General features: G+C 54.4%; 1 protein-coding gene across 14 annotated transcripts in view; it reads right to left on the minus strand.

Annotated features, from left to right (window-relative positions):
- SHANK2 (SH3 and multiple ankyrin repeat domains 2) overlaps positions 1-24,206 on the minus strand; it is a 457,209-nt gene that overhangs the window by 338,933 nt on the left and 94,070 nt on the right. For all 14 annotated transcript variants that reach the window (XM_074336881.1, XM_074336889.1, XM_074336888.1 and 11 more), the window contains 2 exons: positions 11,983-12,099; positions 2,350-2,427 (listed from right to left, as the gene is read on the minus strand). In XM_074336881.1, the coding sequence (XP_074192982.1) occupies positions 2,350-2,427; positions 11,983-12,099 (195 nt within the window). The remainder of the gene's footprint in view (positions 1-2,349; positions 2,428-11,982; positions 12,100-24,206) is intronic.

Here is a 24,206-nt window from a genome sequence, read left to right on the forward strand (position 1 = left end):
AGGCTTATTAGCACGGAAGAGCAGCCCTGCCCCCAAGCTTCTGACTCAGTGGGGCTGGGAGGCAGACAGTTTGCATTCTCTCAAGTCGGCAGTCCTGGTGATGCTGCTGAGCCAGCCTTTAGGTCCTATTATTAAGCAGACGCGTGTACATAAACCCTGTCAGACATTCTGAGATTCCTTAGAAAGGCCACGTTCACAGCAGCAGCTGAGAAGCACCACGACTGTCAGGTGGGCACGGTGGATCCCCATTCAATGACGCAGTGAGCCATCACTGCCCCTCAAACAACAGGAAGTGATTCCTTTTTCACAACTGGGAGGGGAAGGACGGTGAATGAAAGACAAGAACTGGGGCCATTTTAGAGGCAAAGAGCCACAGACTGAACTAAATCTCCGTCTCATTCAGACACAGGGGATAGGGAGGCCCAAGGAAGGACAGCAGCTCCCAACGTGCACCCAGAGTCCGTCCTGGGCAATGAGAACAAGCAGCTCGGGCTCTGCTTCTGCCGATTAATTATATGAGCGATGCTTGCACAGAACTACATCCCATTGTTCAAGGGTGTGTTGCCTAATTGTCTTCCAGAACCGCCAATGGCACTTGATTCTCATTAGAGAAATAGAGACAGATGGCCCTGGGTTTGGACCGCTGCGGTTTAGCTGGTGGGAAGGTGTACTGAGCACCGGCCAGGACCAGGGCGGCCCTGAGAAGGGTGGTGATGGGACAGGAGCAGGGACTGAGAGACAGGCCACCACAGTGACCTTTCGTCCTGGATGCCAGGCACTGCCCTGGATGCCACGTGGTGGTTACAAACCACTGCCCAGAGTCAGAAAGGCCCCTTCGTACTATCCGAGTGCTGACCGTGAACCCAAGGGCACAGGCTGGTGCTGTCAGCGATTTAAGCAACATCCTGACTTTGAAAACGGACTAGAGAAATATACTATTTCATGGCCAGGAAAAAATCTTCAAACCAAGACCACCGACCCACAGCTAAGCCCAAAGTGGTCCCAGAATGACACGGAAGGGCCCAGAGCTGTCAATCACACTGGGAAGGGGACTTCATCTGGGCGAGTGACGAGTAATGGGAGTCTTCACAGACCCATCAGCAAACCAGGAGCTCAGGGCTATGATCCATCTTATGTTAAACGCCGACAAGCTGCAAGATTCAGCACTAAAATCCAGGCCTGCCCCCACTCATGAAACAAGTAAACTTTCTCATGGTGGTTATTAGACGCCCGGCCCAATTTTTAGAACTGGTTCATTTCCAAGACACCAAGCCCACATAGAAAGCCTGATTATAATATATAAAATAATCTACTGTGCAAATGAGTAACGTCTAGGAAGAGTGTTAGTAAAATACCCATGGAAGCCAGTTCTAAAGACCTCTTTCAACTCAAAAAGATGTAAAAATTATTTGCAAACACGAATCACAGGGACTTCAATTTCCAGTCCAAGTGGAGAATTGGGCTTCATGTGGGAGCAAAATGCCTCGCTGTAACTTAGAGCATTTCGCTAAAATTTTATTTCCACCCTAACCCATCTAGTCAGCTGCATCAAACTCAGACGAGCCTTCTATCAATGGGGCGTCACTGAGCCACGAAAATGAATGAGACACTGACACAGGCCACAACGCAGATGAGCCTTGGAAACACGCTGCGAGTGAACCGAGTCAGACACAGAAGGCCACCTGCTGTGTGATCCCGGTTACATGCAATGTCCGGAATAAGCACATCCATAGACACAGGGAATAGATTAGTGGTTGCTAGGAGCTGGGGGAGGGAGAGATGGGGGGACTGCTCCGTGGGTATAGGGCTTCCTTTTGGGGTGATAATGCAATTCTTAGTAGCGATGCCAGCACATCATGAGTGTACTTACGACCACTGAAAGGGTTAAAATGGTAAATTTTGTGTTATACCCATCTCACCAGTGAAAACTAAATGAGGACGCTGGCCTGTGTGCTCTGCCGTGGACCACCATGCCCAGTGCTGGGTCGGGCTGGCCCGCCCTCCACTCGGGGACAGCAGACCCAGTCGGGGTGCCTGCCAGGTGGGTGACAGCCACCTCCCCATGCCGTTCTCACAGAGCTCTCCCCACTGAAAGGACAGGCCATGGAGCCAGCATTTCCCAACAGCTGCACAATTAAAAGCCTCCACGTCTTTGCCACCTTCCGTGAACACCCCACATCCATGAGCGGTGCATTATGGGGGTCGGGGGCACGACCTCCACACACAGACAACGTCCCACACGGAACCAGCCAACCTGGTGTCCGACATACAGACGGGACGTGCCGACACCCGCAGTCGCCTCCCCCAGCAATGCACACCGCGTTTCTTGTCTCTGAGGGCTCCTTTTACCTGAAACGGCGTCTGGCTGTTGTAGTTCTTCAGCTCCTTATTTCCGCCTCGAAACAGCAGCACTCTTGCGCAGCTGTCCTGCACGGTGAAAAGAAGAAATCTGTTGGTAAATCGGTAGTGTAGACATTCTCCAAAGAGCCGTTCAGAGGCTCCAGCTCACAAGAATTCAGAGAAACGTAAACGCAGAGTTAAAAGGAAGGGCGTTTTTCGTTCATCAGAGGGACCAGGATCAGGGTGACACCCCCCGACCCCCCACTCCTGGCCCCACGATGTTACCATTTGAAGTTTAACTGCTGCAAATCCTTCGGACAGCAACTTGGCAGGATCTATAACAATTTTAAATGTATACACCCCATGTCAACAGTTTTACTTTTTAAGGCTGTATTCTACAGTCTTGCACACGGGCATAAACCATACCATAAGTGAAGTACCGTTAAGTGAAACCAAAAAGAAAGAAGGAGAAAACAGGAAGACAGTATAAATGCTCTAAAACAAGAGAAAGAATTGCATTCTAGAACATTCTTCACCTAGGCAGTTGTAGGAAAAAACAAGGCAGATTGATGAAAGCTGACAAGAAACATAGCCAAGAACTTCTAAGTAGAAAATGCAGGTATCAGAGCAGTAACATAGCTTAATGTCATTTGTTTCACTGCAGAAAAAAGTAAAGAATTCGTATGTCTGGAAAGCTGTGTACCAGTTAACAGGATTTACTTTTGCACGAAGAAAAAAGAAACAGGGAGCAAAAAGGAGGAATCTTCATCTCATTATTTACTAATATTCTTTAATATTTTCAAAAGGCAGGCAATATTCATTTCTTGTGCCGTTTCACAATAAAAATAACCATATTCCCGTCCATTTGTTGAGCATCTACTAACTTGCCCATGGGCCCGGTAGAGAACTGCCCACCAAGCCTTCTGAGGAGAGCGGGGACGAAGACCTTCCATAAGAAGACAGGTGGCAGCCTACGAATGAAGACTGCCTATTGTGAGCACACGTGTCCCTAAGGAAGGCAGCTGGAATGTTTAGAATGAGTAAATTATGTTTTTCAACGACCATTTAAATGGTCAAGTGCACACTGGTGTTCGTGTGTCACAGCTGCCGTGGGCTGGGCACCTTCCCGACCACAGGACACTGGGCCAATGGCCCCGTGCAGGTTGCAGCCAAAGCCCCGTGCTGGACCCACCTCGGCTTTCCCACCTTTATCTACAGAGTCTAATGTAGACACCTTGCCATGACCACCCAGGGCAAACGTCGGCAAGCAGCTGTTGAGTGAGGAGGAAGCATGACCAACCAGGACCTCCCACCCAGAAAACTGCTTAGAACGGCAGGCCAGTGGCCCCAGCCCAGCCCAGAAGGGGCCCTGCTGCCCTGGGGACAGGCAGGGGCCAAGGCGAGTGCCCACCGCACAGGTCACAGGTCCTGGTAGGACAGCAGACTGAAGATGACAAGCTGGCAAGACAGAGACAGAAAGTGGATGATAGGTCTCCCAGGGATGGAGGGCTGGAGGGCTGGAGGGGCCTCGGGAGTAACCGATGGGTTTCCGTTTGGGGTGATGGGTGCACAGCTGTGTGAAGAGACTAAAAATCATTCAATTGTGTATTTTAGACATAGACAGGTAAATTACATGGTGTGCAAATTAGATCTCAGGAAAGGTGTTAGATATTAGGAAAGTAAGAGAGAGGGGGACAGACAGAAAAGAGACAGAGACAGACAGAGGAACAGTGAGACAGAGAGAGACAGACAGAGACACAGAGACTGAGAGAGACAGCGACAGAGAGAGACACGGAGAGGGAGACAGAGACATAGAGACAGAGACTGAGAAGAGACAGAGAGACACGGAGACAGAGAGATACAGAGAGAGAGAGAGAGAGGGAGACAGAGACGCAGACAGACAGAGACCGAGAGAGGAACAGAGAGAGAGCGGGCCGCACTAGCAGGTCACCCTCCCACAACTCTGACCCCAATCCAAGAGCCCGTCAGATCTGGCGGACAGAGTGAGCTCTCAGCAGCCAGCGGGGGCTGTCCCAATCCCCGTGATGTGGGTCAGGCGTCCAGCTGAGGCCTCCACTGCGTGAGGATGATATTAATGAGGGAGCCAGAGCAAACGGAAGCCGAGGCCGAGGCCCCTGGTTCTCTGAGCTGCAGTCAGGATGGTACCTGAGAGGGTGTGGCTGCATCTAAACCACGTGGCCACGGGTGGGGGTACATGTGAGTTCTGTGACAAAGACTACCAGCCTCTGTGTCCTCAGGCTGTCGGGTCCCTAGGGCCCCAGCTGCACCCCATGGCCGACTTCAGTCCCTGTGTAAATGTCACCCGGTGCTTAGGTGTGTGCGTGGCATCAGGCCGGGTCTGAGGCCTGGATGGCGGCTGCCCTCTGTGGACCGCTACGGGGTGGAGAGGGGGTGTCCCTAGAGAAATGGGGAGCAGTGGGACTCCGGCAGCAGAGAGGGCATCCTCCGTGTGATGACGTGGGGAGACCTGGGAGAGGAAGGTTGGGTGAGAGACAGCAAGCAGAGAAAACACAGGCCGGGAGCCCCGCCGTGTTAGAATCAAAGCTGTGGGGGTGTGAGAACACGTGTGGTGATATAAACGATGGCAGAGGACACACATGACGGCTTAGGGGAGGGAACCGCGGAAATCTGACACTGCTCTCTACACGGTCTCCATTTTGTCCATGAACTGCATTCATGTGATGCTTTGAGGACCACAGCAGTTTAAGAAAATTTAAAAAGATATAACAATGCTCAGCAAACACATCTTTCATTCTGGGGTACAAGTAAACCCAGGATTTTTGTTAAAAGACCCCCGGGATTCATTCACATGGTGACAAGCCCTAGAAACCCAGCCTGAAGCCACACACCTGGGCAAGAGGCAGGTGAGGACCCCATCCAAGACTTGTCTCTTTATTCCAGACTCTCAAACTACAGCCCATGGGCCAAATCAGGTTCCGCTGATTTTTATAAATAAAGTTTTATTAGAACACCAGCCCCTGAGCTTTCTGGTCCTGCCCAAGACCCCCTACCACAGCCCTGGCTTCCAGAGCCCACCCCAGCATTCTCCCACTCCCTCTGAATGACTCCCGCTTGGGTCCTGTTACTTACAACCCTAAGTAAATTGATTAAATTAACTAAAACAACAACATTATCAGGCTCAGTGAGGAAAAAGTTTGTGGGGAGAAACAAAAACAAAAGGACGTGGTATTTGAGAGAACTCAGGCAGAGACGGGCTCACAGGGCTAGGAGGAAGGGGGGAGTTTCTGCAAGTAACCATGTGGGCACAGGGGTACAGGTAAGAGAGAAGAGAGAGCAAATCCCCTGGGACAGCAAGTAGAGGGGACCCCACCAGGGGCTCAGGGGACATCTGTCCCAGGGGCCTGACCATGCACTGAATTTGCACTTGGCCCTGTGTGCCCCGCCCAGGGAGTGAGCAGCCAGGGAGAATCAGCTGTCCATTCCCAGCAGCAGGGAGCACTTGGGCCAATCAGAACACAGGAGCCCTGGGGGGGTGGGGGGTGGGGCCTGGAACCCCGCCTCTGCAATTCCTTGTAAATGCTCCAGATTGCCCACGAGGCACTTTCACTGAACATTCCCATCCTAAAGGACATTTATATCCTATAAAAGCGAGAATAAATCCTCTCCAGGCACAGCCAGTTACACCCTCCCAGGTGGAACCCAGCCAGGAGCTCAGAAAAAATCCTCACTCACCCACAAAGGGATTACTCTGAGTCAATAACAACCAACCCCGGAGACACATGCTCTGTCACTCTAATATTTCCCAGAGATCCTGGTGAAATCATGTTCTAGACAGGTACTTCCCAATTACAGAGCAGGTGGTTCACCTAGCTTAGCAACAATTACACCTGGGCTGTGTGTGTGTGTGTGTGTGTGTGTGTGTACATGTATGTGGGTGTACGTGTGCTGTGCACATGTGTCTGTGGGGGCTATGTGCATGTCTGTGTGTGTGTGAGTTGTGTACATGTGTGTCTGTGAGGGCTATGTGCATGTCTGTGTGTGTGAGTTGTGTACATGTGTGTCTGTGTACGTGTTTGCACACGCACGTGTGCTTTGCAGTTCAGAAAACATCTGCCTGTTCCTGCTGAGTTACCCTCAGAGCGTCCCTGCTGAGGGCTGGCAGGAGGCTCATTGCACAGGTCAGGAAGCAGAGTCCTGGGCAGGGCTCAGTGTAAAACTGCAGCTTCAGAAGGGGACAAAAAGGGCGAGTTGGGACCCAGAAGGGCTCCGAAGAGGAGCCTAACGGCTGCCTTGCGCGGCTGCCAGCTGCCCTGCCCAGGGCTCTTTCTGCACTGTACCTTCTTATATGGCACGCGGAGCTGCGTCTGTGTCCTTTTAAGTCCATCAAGTGCAGAAATAAAAGCAACATTCATGTCAGGTTTCTTGAGCACCACAACACAGGGATATCATTTCACTGCCAAGTATCTTCTCCGTGTGACTTTTAGGAGACATTTCCCTTAACAAAAGTACCCTCATCCCCTCCCCAAGCATTTTGTGAGGAGCATTTTCAAGGCCCGACCAAGGCATACCATCCCTCTGGGTCACCACCCCCTGCAGGAGCCCAAGTGTCATCATTTGCATTTATACGTGAGGACACAGAGCCAGAAAGCGTATTCATTCATGCACGCAAGGGATCGACATTGAGCACAGACCAAGCCAGGTACCATCCTAGCCCCTGGGGACACACAACGCCATGCAAACGATAGGAGAGGATCATGGAATGGAGAGAGTGAGGACAGGTGGCCAAGGAAGGCCTCCCGGAGGGAGTGACCTCAGCAACCAGAAAGAGCCCTGTGACAATCCAGGGAGGCATTCCCAGCAGAGGGAGCAAGTGCAAAGGCCCTGGGGCTGGGCTGCAGGAAGTGGGGCGAGGAGGAGGAGGAGACAAGCTGGATGGGGACCAGGACCTCTGGGTTCCTGGGAAGGGGTTTCTCGTCACAGGGGAACACAAACTGAGCTGCGAGGACCTGTTCAGCGGAAAGTGGATTCGAGGGAAGAAAGACTGGAGGAAGGAGACCACTGGATAGTGGACGCAGCCGTCTGGGGAAAGATGCCAGTGACCTGGGTGAGGATGGGAGTGGTGGAGGGGACAGAGGGAGATGACAGGCCTGGGACAAGAGGGACCGGAGAAACAGGAGGTGGCCCAGGTCTCAGCTGGAGCCCCGGAGAGGGTGTCTCTGCACCATGGGGAGGAGCCCCCTGGAGTCTCCATGTGGGATGTCAACCATGACTGGACAGCACTGCCAGAGCTCAGGGGAGGTTACTCAATACTTGCTGAGGGTCACTGAAGTTTTCTAGAAAGTAGCGAAGGACACAGGCCTGCCTGACGTCACTGCATGGGAGAATCTGGACACCAGAAGTATGGGGCAGGGACCCCAGGAGAAGATGCCACCGAGGCTGAGCGACATGGGGACAGATGCAGGTGGCGGGCGTGCCCAAAACTACCAAGTCAACATTGCAGCCAGGGCTTTCATTCCGATGGCCCAGTCCCACCCAGTGCTTTCCTTTCCCAAGCACTGAGGTGATCTTCGCTAAAATGGCACAGACGTGAATTACTAAATACTCCAAGTTATGTCAGGAACTCATTTCCAGTTTAAATTATCCTTTGAAACGAGCCTGTCGAGGCAGATACAAACCTCAGAGAAGCTAAGGGCATGAGATTAGTGAAACGGTAAAGTGTCGAGGTGGGACATTAATGTCACCAGCCCTCCCCTAAAGACCACAGCTCGCCCGTGCTGGGCACACAGCACCCTGGCCTGACGGGTGCCTGGTGGAGCCCCATCCCCACCCCAATCCAGGGGGTATAGGGATGTGTCCTGAAGCCTCGAGGACAAGAACGGGAGGATGGGTTGGAAGCTCAGCTTTCCACTTACTAGCTGAGCTCCTCTGGGCCAAGCCTCGATCTCCTGACCTGTGTCAGGAATGACAACCAACAGTGGCCACCAGAGGCCCATTGGGGGATCTCTGGGGAAAGAGGGTGTGGACGCCTTCCATCCAGCAAGACGCACGGAGGAGTATCACCCAGTGACAGCCCGGGGAGGCAGTCGCTGAGCTGACGACTACTGCATGGGACATCACAAAGGGCACAAGACACAAACCGAAGGAAGCCCATCTCTTCTTAACTGCTCCAGAAAAGCAGGGCTTACCTTTTGTCTTCCAGACAAATCAGCCTGGCCTAGGGATTTAAAACTCCCTCCCTTCTTTCATTATCCAAGACAGAAAAACAAACACCATCATCCCTCTGGGGCTCCTGGAAAGCCAGCAGGAGGCTGAGGGAGGTGGCAGCTTAGACACAATTTGCTGCTTACAATCAGAGCCCTAATTAGTTGATTTCATAAGAGAAGGAGAGATATTCTGATCATGGTGTGTTTTATTAGAAATGTGCACATGCAGCCTGCCTAAAATTGATAAAACACACATATCAATCCATAAGCCTGGATGTGTTTAGATTTAATAAAGTGAGGCCTGGTAAGGCAAATTAGCAGCAGCAGTACCATCACCAACAGATCACCATCACCACCATCATCACCATCACCACCATCACCATCACCACCATCACCATCATCACCACCATCACCACCATCATGATTACCATCGCCATCATCACCATCACCACCATCACCACCATCACCACCATCATCACCACCATCACCACCATCACCACCACCATCACCACCATCACCACCACCATCATCACCATCACCATCACCAACAGATCACCATCACCACCACCACCACCACCACCACCACCACCATCACCACCACCATCACCACCACCATCATCACCACCATCATGATCACCACCATCATGATCACCATCGCCATCATTACCATCACCACCACCACCACCATCACCACCACCACCACCACCACCACCATCACCACCACCATCACCACCACCATCATCACCACCATCACCACCATCATGATCACCATCGCCATCATCACCACATCACCACCATCACCACCATCACCACCATCATCACCACCATCACCACCATCATCACCACCACCATCACCACCACCACCACCATCACCACCACCATCACCACCACCATCATCACCATCACCATCATCACCATCACCACCATCACCACCATCACCACCATCATTACCATCATCACCGCCATCATCATCACCACCATTACCACCATCACTGCCACCATTATAGCCACTTTTTACTAAGCACCTACTGTGTGCCAGGCATACCCTATGTTTGTTTCCCACTTTAAGCCTCATAGCTTAGTCAGGTATAATTATCCCCATGTTACCAATGAGGGAATTCAGAGCCTCAGAGAAACAGTAGGCTGCCCAAGACAGCAGAGCAAGGTAATGATTTAAACCAAATGAAATATAGTCTGCCACAAATCCTGTCCTGACTCAAAGGCACTAAGCCCCCACCCCTGGGACAGCCTATTTTTCAACATTATTCTCCAGAATGGCCTGTATTATACCCCTTTCTGCTTAGAATTGCAGAGTGGTCTGTCTTGTGTGCACTGAGCCTGGCCTGATGCAGCCACACCATCACATATGTATAGAGAAGAGGAAACAGGCACAGCGAGGAGCTCCATACACTGGTGACAGGGGGGACAGAGCTTGGGGTTGGGTAGGACGTGCAGGCGTGCTAGATGAAGGCTGGGACCTCCATCCCTCCCAGACAGCCAGCACGAGCGCCTGGAGGACGTGCGTCTGTATCACACCAAGACACCTTCTAGATGGGCTTCTGTCACTGCATCAGTGACACCCCCAACCGTGAGGGGAGGGCCTGAGTGAGAACAAAGACCACTCTAGGGTTCCAGGGAGGGGCACGAGGGACTCACGAAGCTGGAGCTCAGACCACTCGCTGAGCTCCCAACTGGACAGGGTGTTAAGGGGCTGTGGGGCCCATAAGCCCCAAGCCTTTGACCCTCCACATTGGCCCACTGGAGGTAAAACAAGGCAGGAGTCAACACAGGTGGTGCCCCCTAAGGCATTTCTTCCTGTGCTGCACAGAAGGGTCATGCACCCTAGAGATGGAGCTGCCCCAATGATCCCAGAACCTGGGCCCCCCAAATCCCAGCTCTCATGCACAGAGGCCCCCCGGCACACTGGTGGTTCAGCCCTGCAGTGGGGACTTTATCTAAAACTTAGGTCTAGAGAGGGAATAGATGCAGCCTTTATGCCCAGGCTTGGCAAACTATGGCCCACAGACTGAATTGGCCCACTGCCCGTTTTGTAAATAAAGTTTTATTGGCACACAGCCACGCTCATTCACCTACATATTGTCAACGGCAGAGTGGAATGGCCGTGACAAACTCTGTGTGACCCTTTACAGGAAGCGTTTGCTGACCCCTCTTCTAACCTAAGGCTCATGGGGGAGGGGGTTTCCTGGAGCTGGCAGGCAAGAGGCGGGTGGGGACAGACATGGAGCTGGCAGAGTGACACGAGTCAAACCCAGTCCCATTAACAACTCAGCACACAGACGACCAAAATGGTTTTAACCTTTTCTAATTACGAAAAACCAAGAACACTTTCAAGGACCATCTTGTCCACAATTATTTCAAGTGACAGAAAACATCTTTATTCTGTTGTTCTTTTTTTCATGATAAAATATGCTTGAAATCTACGGGGGAAATTAAGGACTGTTTTTCTCCTCTCAGGCAGTAATTAAGACGCACGTGTTGGCACAGATGTTTTACCAGACACAGCCAAGCCTCACAAAGCGTGTTTTCCTGGGGCAGCTGCTCAAAATGTATCCGCGCTCACGGAGCCACTCACGCCCGAATGCCGTGGGGCCAGCTCGCGCCCCAGCTGCGCGCAATCGCGTGGGTGTGCTTCCATGAGGAGGAAGCCAGCAGCCCCCCAAATACTGCTTGACGCCCAGCTGAAATGCTACCCCAACCCCATCTGGCTGAGCTGCTCTCCTGTGCCAGGCACATGGCGACCCTGAAAGATGTCAGTCTATGCTCCTGAGAAGGGGGGCCCAAAGCGGCGGGGGATGCCAGCAGGGAAATGGACGAGGCGTAATTATGGCCTGGTCCCGGGCTGACTTGCAGAGCCCTGAAGAGTGGAAAATACAGCTAAGTCTGTCAGGTGCTCATGAAGGGAAAGCCTGACTCCTGAGGGTGGGATTTCTGAATTGGGTCTAGAAGGATGTGTAGGAGTTTTCCATGGCAAAGAATCCAGGAGGGTTTAATAGCTAGAAGCCAAGAGGACTTCCGAGTGGCTGGAGGGTCCTGGGCTGCAGAGGGACCATGGAGTGGGCAGGGAAAGGACCTGGGTTTAGGCAAAGGCTGGAGAATTCACCCAAAGAGACAGAATCATCGCTTTGGACTGGGAAGATAATGCTGATGGCAGAGAGAGGGCAAGCAAAGTGCACCCAGCTTGGGCCCCCACCCCATCAAACACCCTAATCTGTGATCTCCGGGCGGTGCAACCTCCCCACCTCCTTCTGCTCAGTATAGCTGGTGTCCACACCTCACCACCCTCCAAACGTGAGTTCCTGGAAATGAGAGACAGAGAATAAAAGAAAGAAGGGGCCGAGGACGCCTTCAGCAGCGATGTCCAGGACTGACCGTGCCCTCGAGCTCCAAGGACACACCAGCCGCCCGCCCCACCCAGCAGCGTGCCCAAGACACTCACCTGGTTGTAGAGGGCGCAGATGTGCAGGGCGGTGTTCCCTGAGGCGTTCTGGGCCCCCATGTCGGCCCCGTAGAACAGCAGATGCTCCAGGTGCTGCACGTGTCCGTACCTGCAGGCCTGACACAGGAAGCCACGCTGTGACCCAGGCGCCACTGGGGACCCACAAGCTCCACCTGGCGCTCAGCTGCGACCTGGAACCCCACGGGGCACCCACCAGCCCTCCCGCCGTGCTGGGCCAGGGCCCCAAACACATCGCCACCTCACCCAGAGCCTCAAGGGGGACGCCAGAGTCCCCTCGGGGGCTGGGGGTGGGGGCGGGGGGCTTGTGCCAGGCTTGAGGACATGTGCTCAGCTGTTCATCAAGGGGTCTATGGAGGGACCTCACTTTCCTTCCACCCATTGGACCCGAGACCAGAGTCAGGCATCTTTTCCATGTCAGCAGAGAGCCCCACAAAACGCAAACTGGATGCTCCATCTCCATCCTGGCTTGTTCCCAGCTCCTCCCCCAGGAAGAGGAGTAAGAACAGAAGGAGGGGTACACACCCCCACTGAGTCCAGGGAGACCCCAGCTGTCCTCGTCAGGGCAGGGGGCAGCCCCCAATGCTTTAAGACGTAACCCACTCGAGGCAGGCAGGGAGCAGACCCCAGTGCACTGTCCCCTCTCCGAGCCCTTCGAGGGGTGATGTGTGTGATGCATGAACCTACAGGGCTCAAGGGCCAAACAGATCTGGACCCATGTTCCAGAACTTACGCTCAGAGCCTGTCTTTATGTGTACATGGAACCCCACTCCTTGCAGGTGCTTATGAGAATCACGTGGGACAAGAGACCCAAAGGACCCCACATGACGCCCAGAGCGAGGACAGCCCTGCCCACCCGCTCTCAGCGGGCAAGGCGGTGACAGGCTGCTGCGGTCCAGCTCCAGCAGATGGCCAGCGCACGCTGCTCCACACTGGGGCCACACCTGGCCCTGGGCAGCAAGGAATATCTGACTGACCCCTGCCTGTCCACCCACCCGTTCTGGGCACCTCGGGAGAGGCAGCGATGGGCAGAACTGAGGGCATGAGACCCACTGTCCACATGTCGGGGTAACGACCTGGATGGGGAGAATGCAAGGCCAGGGACCGGGCTTCCCGACCCAACACTTCCCACACCGACAGTGGCGACGGCCCCATTGGGAAGGGATCAGCCACACGGGGAGCTGGCCACTGTGGCGGGCAAGGCCGGGCTGCACAGAACCCGCGGAAGGAGCTCACATCCACGTTTCTGATCATGGAGACAGACTGAGAGAAGCTCACCTTGGCACAGCCTACGAGAAAGAGCTACATCTCACCAATTAATCGTGAGGACAGAGGACACAGACGTTATTGAAACCATTAATTGGATTAGTTTAAGGGGGGGAAAACCTGAGGAGCATCCATTTACAATGTTATGGCTCCTGTAAAATTATCTCATTAATTTATGAAGCAGGTCATTACTGCAGATAATGTCGCTTGTACCTGCCCAGCCCCCAGCATCCCCTTCATGTGCCTGCATTTCCTTTGGGGCCACCCGGCTCCCCTCTCAGAGGTCTAAGAGTGCCCCCCCCACCCCACTCCTGCAGCAGGCAGGCACCCAACAGGGGCCTCAGCAATCAGCATAGTCCATCTTCTGGCCACAGGCATGGTCTGGGGAGGCCCATGGGACCCCGAGGGGAACCCGAGGGTGAGTGAAGACCCGAGACTGCAACACTGTCAGAACTATCCAGAAAGCAGTTATGGGGTGGCCGGTCAGCTCAGTTGGTTACAGCGCGGTGCACTTGACAACAAGGTTGCCGGTTCGATCCCCACATGGGCCACTGTGAGCTGCGCCCTCCACAACTAGATTGAGACAACTACTTGACTTGGAGCTGATGGGTCCTGGAAAAACACACTTAAAATAAGTAAAAGGTAAAAAAAAAAAGAAAAAGAAAGTTTCTTCCCAGATGGCCAGCAGGAAACTGACAGCACCTCAGAGCCGGTAGGGCCCCCAACAGGTAACGTGTGGGAGCAAAAGGAAGGGGTGGGCGTCGGGGGGGGGGGAGAGACAAAGACAGTATGACACACACACACACACACACGCACACACACACACACACACACACTCACACACACACACACACACACACACACACACACACACACACACACTCACACAGCCAAGGAGTCATTAATGGTTCCAGCCCCTCTAAGCTGCAACTACGCCTGGACTTTCAGGACATAGAGACTAGGCATCATGTTTTTTCATATTTTCCCCTTAAACGGCTGAGTTGGGATTTTTGTTCCTGAGGTTCCTGGCTAATCTGCTCTCCCCAAAGGGCCGCTCAGAGGCAAGACTTGGTCACAGCTTAACTGAACTGCTCTGTAGTCAGGAAAGAAGGGCCCGTTACCATCAACACACTGAGCTATCAATTAGTCCAGACTCCTTAGTCCCCTCCCCCCAGTTCATCTACATTTAGGAGACTTTACTTAACGTCAGTGGGATGGTGTCATACGTCACCAAGGGTCACAATGTGACCAACGGGAAGAGACGGATTAGAGTTGTTAACTGAGCAGAGAGCTTGAGAAAGGACAGCCTGAAGGGCTTCCATCCATTCTATCCTTTCTCCATGCCTATTGTTTAAACAAAACCGGAAAATGCATACAGGTGCTAAAGCATAGGCAATCACTGGGGACGCAGGGGGTGGGGTGGGGGGAGCCCAGGAGGTGACGTCAGACCAAGCCGGCTGCATTCAGGGGGGCTGAGCAACAAGCACACAGAAGAAGGAAGGTGGGAGCTGGCTTCTCGCTGTCACAAACGCAGTGCCGGGGAAACCTGAGATCCGCGCCAGGACACTGGACGGCCGTGGCGGCACCAGTCTGAACACACGGCTTCCCACAGAGAAGTGAAAACGAAGACATGCTGCACACGCGTGTGCACGTGGACGTGATACGGGAGAGCCCCCACTAAACAAATGTTAAGTCTCTTTTTCTCTCGCTTCTTAGCTCCCTCGTCCCTGCTCTTAATCGCTTTTTAAATCAGTGTCTTAATCCTAAACTGAAGATTGTTCCCGGCTTAAACCACAGAATGTCTCTCGCTCCTACTGCAAACGACTTCCCAGGAGCCTGTGACTTCAGCCAGCTGACTGTAACCATTACAGCCCAACGTTCTCTCCAGACCTGACTCCTGGGTAATCAATGCCGCCTGAGATGAAGCTGAACAGGACTCTGAGTCGTGCTCCTGGGGCAGCACCTTTAATCTAGTAACTAGACCCTGTCTCTCCTCATCTCGGGGCCATCGGGATATGGCTAATATCCCAGCAAGGCTCCCAGCGCACCCTGACCGAGGAGGACCTAGATACCCCACCCCTCATTCAAGATCAGACAGGGCGAGAGTTCCGGGGACCCCCGCAAGGCAGGAACAATGTCCACACTCAGCAGGAAGCAGATCCAGAAGAAGAGAGACCCCCCTGCCCCTCAACTCTGCACAGAGATTTACAGGGATCACGCCTCTCAGGGCGAAATGACGCAGGCAGAGAGAAACAGGAATGGGGTGTCCAAACATTGCTGCACATTCAACATGGCCCATGGGGAACACCGCCCAGAGACCTCCCTCTACGCCCAAATTCTTCCCTTATCTACCTACCTAGATCAGACTGGTCACTCACACCTGCACAGTAAAGGCTACAACCTCGTTATACCATCATTATAACACCAGACATATGCCCAGAAGCTCATTAATGTCATTATAACAGACTGAATTCTGGGAAGGAACATGTGCAGTCTAAGAGAATGAGGTAATAGCCTCTTGTCAATCACAGGTGTCAGTCAAGTGGCCCCGCACCCAGAGAGGAACAGCCCATCCTAGAAAAGAAAGAAAATAAAAACTCCAAGTCCTGGCCAGTCGGCATCTTTGGAGCCACGCTGTTGCTCAGGCCCGCTCCTATCCCTTTGGAGTGCACTTTTTCTAATAGACTGTCCTTTCACCACTGTGTTTCTGCGTCTTGTTCAATTCTTTGCTTGAGAAGCCAAGAACCTGGACACCGCGCTGAGAAGGGCCCACTCTCTGGTAGCAGACACACGACCCCAACTCGCCCTTCCAAGCAGGCCTGGAATTAGCAACAGCCCGGATCTTGGGTCCTAAATACCACTCTCTATGCAAAAGAACCAGGCTCCTTGGAGAAAGGGCCGACTCCAGTACTCCAGTGCTGAGGCAGAGAAGATAAGCCAGAGGGAGTGCTCAAAAAATAATGCAGACGTGTCCAGAGGACAAAGGAGCCATCCCAACGGGGGTCCCAATGGCCAAGGGGGGACAGTGGTAACAGACCATGACCACAAGGCCACACTGCTGTCAATAAACAAATGAAAGACTAAATAATAGAAAGCTCTTCCTGATAAGAGCCAACTATCAAGTGTAGAAGCAAGGACGGGAGTAGCAATTAATTAATTAATTAATTAATTCATTCATTCATTCATTCATTCATTCATGCGTGTGTGCATACAACAGACAGCAACAGGCTGAACGAGCTACGGTGGGGACAGGAGAGGGAACACCAGCAGTCAAGGGCCACCTGACAGGATCATTTCCATTACATTCCTGCCAAAACGCACACCCTGGATCTCATCACAAGGAAACGGGAACAAACCCACATGGAGAGACAGTCTCCCCGATGACTGCCCGTCATCTACAAAAGGGCCCCACGAGCATCAAGAGAAGACAGATGACCTCGCACAGATGGAAGAGTTCAGTGCGGTGTCCCAAACTGGATCCATTTACCCAAAGGGACGTTACTGGGACAACTGGCGAAACTCACATGTGGTCTCTGAGTGAGGGGTATATGGGAGTTCTCTGCACTCACCACCCCTCTGTAAGTTTGAAATGGAAATAGTCATTTATGATTTGAAAAAAGAAATTACTCCTGACTTGACACAGACACCTCCAAGCTTACCAAAGCTAGACATCTGTCCTCCCCGAGATAAGGCGTGCTAGCCCTTCTTCCTTTCTTTTCTTTTCTTTTTCTTTCTTTTTTTTTTTTTTTTTGGAAAGGGTGGTGTGATTTCTGGCCCTTGGGAGATGAGGGGGGGGGGTCAGAGTAACTGGACTGTAAGAAAAAACAGCGCCCCTTAAACTCATGTAGCTTAACCATTTTCCTGAGATGCCTTTTGGAAAATGCACACGAGTGGGGCAGCACCCCACCTCTACAGCCTGCAAATCTCCAGGACACGTGCAGTGGGAGATGGCTCCCGCCAGATGTGGGGTTCACCCCAGCCAAGAAGAGCATCTGCCCCATCGCTAGCCAACCACACAATTCGTGTAAATTAGGGGAGAGGGTGCTCCTTCCTTCAAGCACTTTACTGCCACCTGCTGGACACCTGCCATAATAAAGCTACAAGCCTAAATGTACAGCAAGCCAAACAGCGCCCCCTGGGGTTGTGCAGTGGAATTGGAGTGACACAGACCTCACTGCACTGAAAATGGGCAAAAATGCCTGTGCTTGGATCTGCGCCACACGCAAAGTGATCTAGGACCAGACCACACTTGGGCATGTCTCCTACAGCATGTGTTTATGGTGTGAGCTGGAAATATCACAGCCAGTTAGAAAACAACATTCCCAGTGTTTCAGCTCTACCTTCATCAGGAAGTGAGCTGCCCATCAAGACAGAGACAAGCTCTCGCCCAAGTTCATGCAAATACACCTTGCTTGCTTCACCCACACTGCTGGCTGCCCCCTTGGCCCCGTGTCCCGTGGTTTTCAGAGGCGGTTTATGGTCTTGTTGCGGCCGAATGGGGAGTTGGGAAAACATGAGTGTGTGGATTGCGGATCAAACCAGAAAGGGGCAGTTCTGTTTTGATCAATGTCATCAGTTCAACTGCGTCGCCCCCAAATTCATGTGTTGGAGTCGTGACCCCAGTGCCCCAGAGGTGACTGTATTTGGAGATCGGGGCTTTAGAGACGTGATGAAGGTAAAATGAGGTCACGGGTGGGACCCTCACCCAATACGACTTGTGTCCTTAGAGGAAGAGGAGACTGGGCGGTAGAGACACACAGAGGGCCGACCAGTTGAGGACACGGGCGGAGACAGCCGTCTACACGCCCCGGGTCTGAGATTCCGGGGTGCCCTAGCCTCTGGGCAGAAGGACATACACCTCCAGGCCTGGGGACAGTAAATCCTGTTGGTGATGCCACGCGGGCTGTGGGACTTGCTTGCAGCAGCCCTAACAAACCAACACAATCAGTTTGGGTCAACAACGGTGTGAGGTCCAGCCTGAAATGCAAAATGCAGAAGATGTACAATAACTGTACAGCTTTCTCAGCATCAGAAGCTCCGGCCCCTCCCTGCCCACTGTCCCTATGGAGCCATCAGTTTTATAACATGGTTTCTGGACACGAGCGGTTTCTTGTCCATCATTACAGCAGAACGCGGGCTCTGACCAAGGGGAGAGGGTGGTGTCTCTTCCGTCTTGGTCTCGGCATCCTCACCCACCTCCCTCCTCCTGGCCCCTCCTGGCCCTTGGCCCCAAGAGCCAGCGCTGATTAGAAAGGCAGTTGCTTGGTGGTCCCCACGCCCTCTGGAGGCCCAGGGCTCAAGGAGGCCTCGCTTATTTCTCCAAGGGAAGCCTGTGCATCGGGGGGGCTGGGGGCACAGGATACAGACCTGGCCTCCCACGTCACTGAGGAGCAGAGCCCCCACGCAGGACGCGGTGCCGTCCTGCAGCTCTGATCGCCGGGGCCGTGGGGCCTCAGCTGCTGGCGGTGGGTGTGAGTGGGGGGGGGGGGCGCTGGAGCACCAACAGGAGCCAGTGGGGGGCGCTCCCAATCTCTGGTCCTCCCACAGAAGCCAGGGGGCCCCAGAAGCTCAGATCCCACTGGGGTCCTTGTCCGTAAAGATGCAGGTGACCATTGCCGTCTGTGGCCACAGCGACTCGCCATGGACTGTACCTCAAGAACGCCACCTCCGGGCCCACTCATGACGCGCCCAGCCCAGGAGGCCAGTCAGGCCACCTTCCCTGACCTGAGATGGCATCTGCCTGTCCGTAGCTTTAAGGTTAAAACTTCCTTATTTAAAAATGATAATAAACAACAACCTGTCACAAAATGAAGATGGAATGATGAAACGCCCTTCGTGCAATTGTTGTGAGAATCAAAGGAGATGCACATGAAGGCCTGTAAGCAAACGGGTCTCGTGCCTGCTGGCTGTCAGCTAGCATTTCTTAGTGACAGCACCAGACTGGACAGATGACGCCAATGGCAGTGAAGGGGGCGTGGCCAGCATTTTTTGCACACTTACTAGATGCCAGGCGCTGTGGTAAGTGCCTCACATGATTTGCTGCACTTAACTGTCTCAAGAGCTCTATAAGTTATCACTCAACCAACTTCAGAGATTAGCAAACAAGCTCAGAGAAGGTAAGTCACTTGCTCAGGTGGCGCAGGTAATGCCAAGGGGGTTTTCAACACCGGACCGCAGAACACCCAGCCAGAACACTCTGGCAGCATTAGGATGGAGCCTCTTATCCCAAAACAGAGTCAGAGGGCGGAAGGGAGTGAGACCTCCCACATGAGCCCGTCACACAGGCACAGCCGCACATGAAGGTACATGGAAACAGGGACCAGCTCCTTTGCAAGCAGCTGTCCTCTCACTGGGGCTGGCCCCGTCCTCTTACTGGGGCCGCCATCCTCTCCAGAGCCCTCGGCCTCACAGCCCTCAGCCCTCGGCAGTATCCTGCAGTCCTGAGACCACCAGACCCACTGTCCCTCAGGTGGGAGCCCAGGTGCAGGGAAGATGCAACAGGTGGGCGTGAAGCTAGCTACTTGCAGCTAAACCTGCAAAGTGAATCCTCAAAGTTCTTGGGCTGCGGGAAAGCATTTGGGTTTTACTTCCTTCTTTACACTTCCTTGCAGTTTGTGAGATTTCCATGTTGCGCAGGTATTTCTTTTACAATCAGAAAAAATATTCTAGGGTATCTGAGTAACAACTTTTAGGATAGTTTGCTGACAGGAGCTCAAAAGAGCCCTCTTCCCCAGTCAGCCTGCAGGGGGCGGGGCGCTCCAGGCACGTTGCCTGGCGGGGCTGGATCTGAACGGGCCACCAGGCTGGGCCTGGCCCAGGACAGCCGACCAGCCAGCCACCTGCACCTCCTGTGGGCTGGCCTGCCTGTGGGTGCCCAGGGTCCTAGCACTTTACGGTGCTAGACAGAGGAACAGACTCTCAAAGCAGAACCCAGAAAAGGGGAGAGGCGGAACCAGCCCAGTGGATGCGTGTAAACCCCACCTGGCCCTCTATTTCCTCCTGCCACAAGTGTGTTGTCATATTAGGGGTGGCTTCTGTTTGTAAGCTGAGAGGCAGATACAGAAGCCAGGAGTCATGCGGGGTCTCTGGTCCCGCTCCCTGCACAAGAACGCAGGACATGGTGAGGCCAAAAAGGAACACCCATGGAGCCATAGATAGGGGAGTCATACCACTCTATTCTCGCTGGTGGCTGGATTAGAGACACAGGAAGCAGGAGCCACACGATCCACAACCTGCCGTCTACTTCTCTGCCAACCAAACTCACTTGCTAGCTGCAATCCACCGTGCTAAATGCAATCGGCCTCTCTGCACTCCACAACCCACACTTGCTAGCTTAGCCACGGCAGTTATATCAGTGGCCAATGGCTAACCGGTACCAGCTGACGGCCAACTAGTCACAGCTGACGGCCATCTACTACCCGAGCCAGCACCTTTGCACGTGAGGCCGAGAGCCTGGAAGCTGCTCTCTGGCTCCGTCCCCACACCAGGCTTCCGTGTGAGAGGAGCTGGAGCGTCCAGCTCAGGCATCTGCTCGCCCGGTGACCTGGGGCAAGTGATTCACCCTCTCTGAGCCCCGTTCACTCCAATGGAGACAAGCAGGCACCTACCTGCTAGGGTTGCTAGTGCAGCGTTTGGCTCGGTAACGGGGAGGGAGATAATCTCGGAGGCCAGGACTGCCCCCGGTCTTTGCAAACACCAGGCCTGGCCTCCCTCACCTCACAGACAGTCACGGCCGCCAGCAGAGGCAGCCAGCAAAGCTCAGGAGGCAGTGACTTGCCTGCCGTCACTCCATGTGGACAACTGAGGTTCTCGAGCAGGAAAAGGGCTTTCCCAGGCTTGAGCGAAAGAGACCCACCACCAGAGGGCGGCAGATGGATCCCGATGGGGGAGGCGGGCAGCAGGAGGCAGAGACCTGGGAGTTAGTTAACGGTCCCAGCTCCAGTGCAGAGCCAAGGCTGGGCCCCTGGGACTGAGAGGCTGGGACGCTCTGAATCCACACTCCATGCGTGGGGTCTCGGGGACTGGAAATCATGGAGGGCCGGCACTGCAGAAAGCGACTGTCAGGACCCCCACACCCCCTAACACAGCCACTCATCTCAGGGCAGCCACTACTGTCACATGCATTAGACGAGGAAAGTGGGCGCAACGCGGCCGTGAAGGCTGTTTGCCTGGTGGAGGCCGGGAGGCGAGGGGACAGCTGAGCTCTGACAGCTCTCGGAAGTTGGGGCACAGGGGCTGCTGTGCTGAGGGGCCTTGCGGCTGCATCTGGGCTGGAGTAACTGTTTTCCTACTTTCTACCCTCCTGAGGCCCTGCTGTCTGAGGCCCTGCTGACCGGGAGAGCCTGGCCCTCCCAGGGTGAGCCAACTGACAGAGACCAGAAAGGACTCACAGGGAGTGTGACTTTCAAATACTGACCAACCACACAGAGCCCCACGGCTCCCCTCTCAACTCTCACATGCAGGACGCTACCCTCTGCCCGAATCAGCACCGTCAGTCACCTCAGGAGCTGGGATGGCCCCCACGGGCCGCTTATGCCACAGGGGTCCCCTCGGGACACTGCCAGCTCAGCCTGAAACACGCCCCTTTCAACACCCTCAGCAATGTCGTCCCATGAGGACAGGCTTGGCCAAGCGCAGCGACAAGCAGAGACGGGCAGAGGAGCAGGACCTGCCAGGGACAGGGTCACCCCTTTCCTGCCCACCAGGTCACTGCGTGCGCCCAGTAAACCTGCTGCACGGAGATGAGGGCACTGTGCACTCCACACGCACGGGCACACACACAACCATGTGCACGCACATGTGTGCGAGCCTGTAGTGCTTTTTACACTTATCTCCCTGACGTGTGGCTCCCCCACTGGGACATAGGGCTCCTGGATCAGGGGCGCTTCTGGTCACGGCTGTGTCCTCAGTGCCAGGGACACTGAGCACGCCTGGGAGGTGCTCACGTACAGCCAGTGACATCTGTGGCTGAATGAGCACCCACGGGGGCTGGGGGGGGCCTCACCCGGGTGGACAGATAACTGCACACAAACCACCAGCTAGGAGGGAGGACACGGACGTCTGTACGTGCAGACCTCGCAATGTCCAGGCCACATCGCGTGGGAAGACCAAACGCAGAGCAGAGCCCATACCAAGCGTCTGATGCATCCACACAGCAGGAGAAAACGAAGATACACACTCAGGGCTGGTCTTTGTTTGAAGAGCCTTGGAGACATGCGCAGAGCTGGTAGTAATGGCCCCCTACAGGGCCAGGGCCGGGCCGGGGGGAAGGCCGCCCAGTATATCTTGTTCGGGTTAAATAAAGAACTCTGCAAATGCATACGTACTCAGTACTGAAAAGTTCAACCAAAACTTAAATTCCACCTCCCCAGAGGACCCTCGCCTGCATTCGTTCAGAGGTGGGAGAGTCCCCATGAATGAAGCCTTGGGATTCTGGACTCGTCCCTGAGCTCTCAGTCACCTGACTTGGTCACCTGACTGAGTCCAGCGCTTCAGCCCCATCTGACTGTGGTGAGAACTCAGAACAAAGTGACTTTGGCCCTGGCTCTAAAACCCAGCCCTTTCCCAACGGCCCTCAGAGGGACGCGTGTAGGGACAGCAGAACCCTCGCCCAGGAGGAAGAGAAACCAAATGTGAGATTAGCATCCCACCCCTTCACCTCTTCTAGGCCCGGGACGCCTCTCGTGCTCAGCCACGCGTGAGGCCAGCTCCAGTTTGGCCAGGCCGGGGTCCAGGCTGGCAGTGCCTGCTGGGAGCTCCACTGCCCAGACCATGGCGTCCGGCCGGACGGCCAGGTGACAACCCCTCTGAGGGAGGGGCCACTCCTTCCAGCACCTTGTTCAGTGAAGCATGGACCCATGGTCACCAAGGAGGTCAGGGCCGCACGACCCCTTCATCCCCTCAGCAGCTCCTCCCCGACCCAGAGACCAACAGTGATGACATTTGTGACGGCGATGGCCCAGTGGCTGTAGGCCGTCGTTGCCCTCGTTTTGCATGGACTTCGCGAACGTGCCGATATTCCCCTTGGTGGGAGAGAACCAGGAACCAAGCACATGACGATCGGTGGACAAGCAGCGCTTCAGCCAAGAGACCAAAGCGGGAAGTCCAGACAGAAAGTCGTGAGCTTTGGCTCCTGTAAAGCAAATGCTGAGGACAGAGCGAGAGGCCGAGGGCCCAACACGGGAGCCACAGGCGGTTCTGGAGCCAGGAAAGGGCAGGACCAGAGCCCCGATTTAGGAAACCCATCTGGAAGTTGGTCGGATGTGGACTGAAGAGGTGGGTCATGACCTGGCCAAGAGACCTGTTGGGGACCTTGAAATAGCTGAGACACACAGCTGCGGGGACCAGCCAGTGACAGGGGCAGGGCTGGGGATGCGAGAACCACAGGCTCTGACCGAGAGCAGAGAGAAGCTGAGCACACGAATCATACTTGATCCTTTCTACAGCCAGACGGCGTGGGTGGCCCTGCTGACGTCCCTTTAGAGATGAGCCAGCTGAGACCCACAGGGCACTCGTCACACCCCTCCTGTGAGGGCCCATCTGGGGAGGAGGCTCAGGCTGCTGCGAGCAGCTTCCCACAGCCCCTGCTCACCCCACGGGACGTAACTGCCTTTCCAGGCCACAGGGGTGCTGACGAACCAGGACAGATGAGTGTGAGGCAGGCCAGGCGGCAGGGCCCTGCCTGCACCCCCGAGCCCAGCTGCCGCTCCTCTCAGCACCCCTCGGTCCTCTAACCACAGTGGGGCTGAGGGGTGGGGCAGGTGTGTAAGGTAATAGTGGTGGAGGTAGCCCGGGAACTGACGGAAGTCACTGCCGATGGAGAGAACGGTGCAGAGCCTCTTCCTGTCCCGGCCCTCTCCCCTGGACCCCTGGCCAGGTGCTCCCTGTCTATTCTCCCAGACCGGCTGTCCTCCCCCCTCCACCGGGAGACACAGACCTCA

The sequence above is a fragment of the Rhinolophus sinicus genome, linkage group LG06 (genome assembly GCF_036562045.2).
Source record: "Rhinolophus sinicus isolate RSC01 linkage group LG06, ASM3656204v1, whole genome shotgun sequence".
NCBI classification, from domain to species: Eukaryota; Metazoa; Chordata; class Mammalia; order Chiroptera; family Rhinolophidae; genus Rhinolophus; species Rhinolophus sinicus.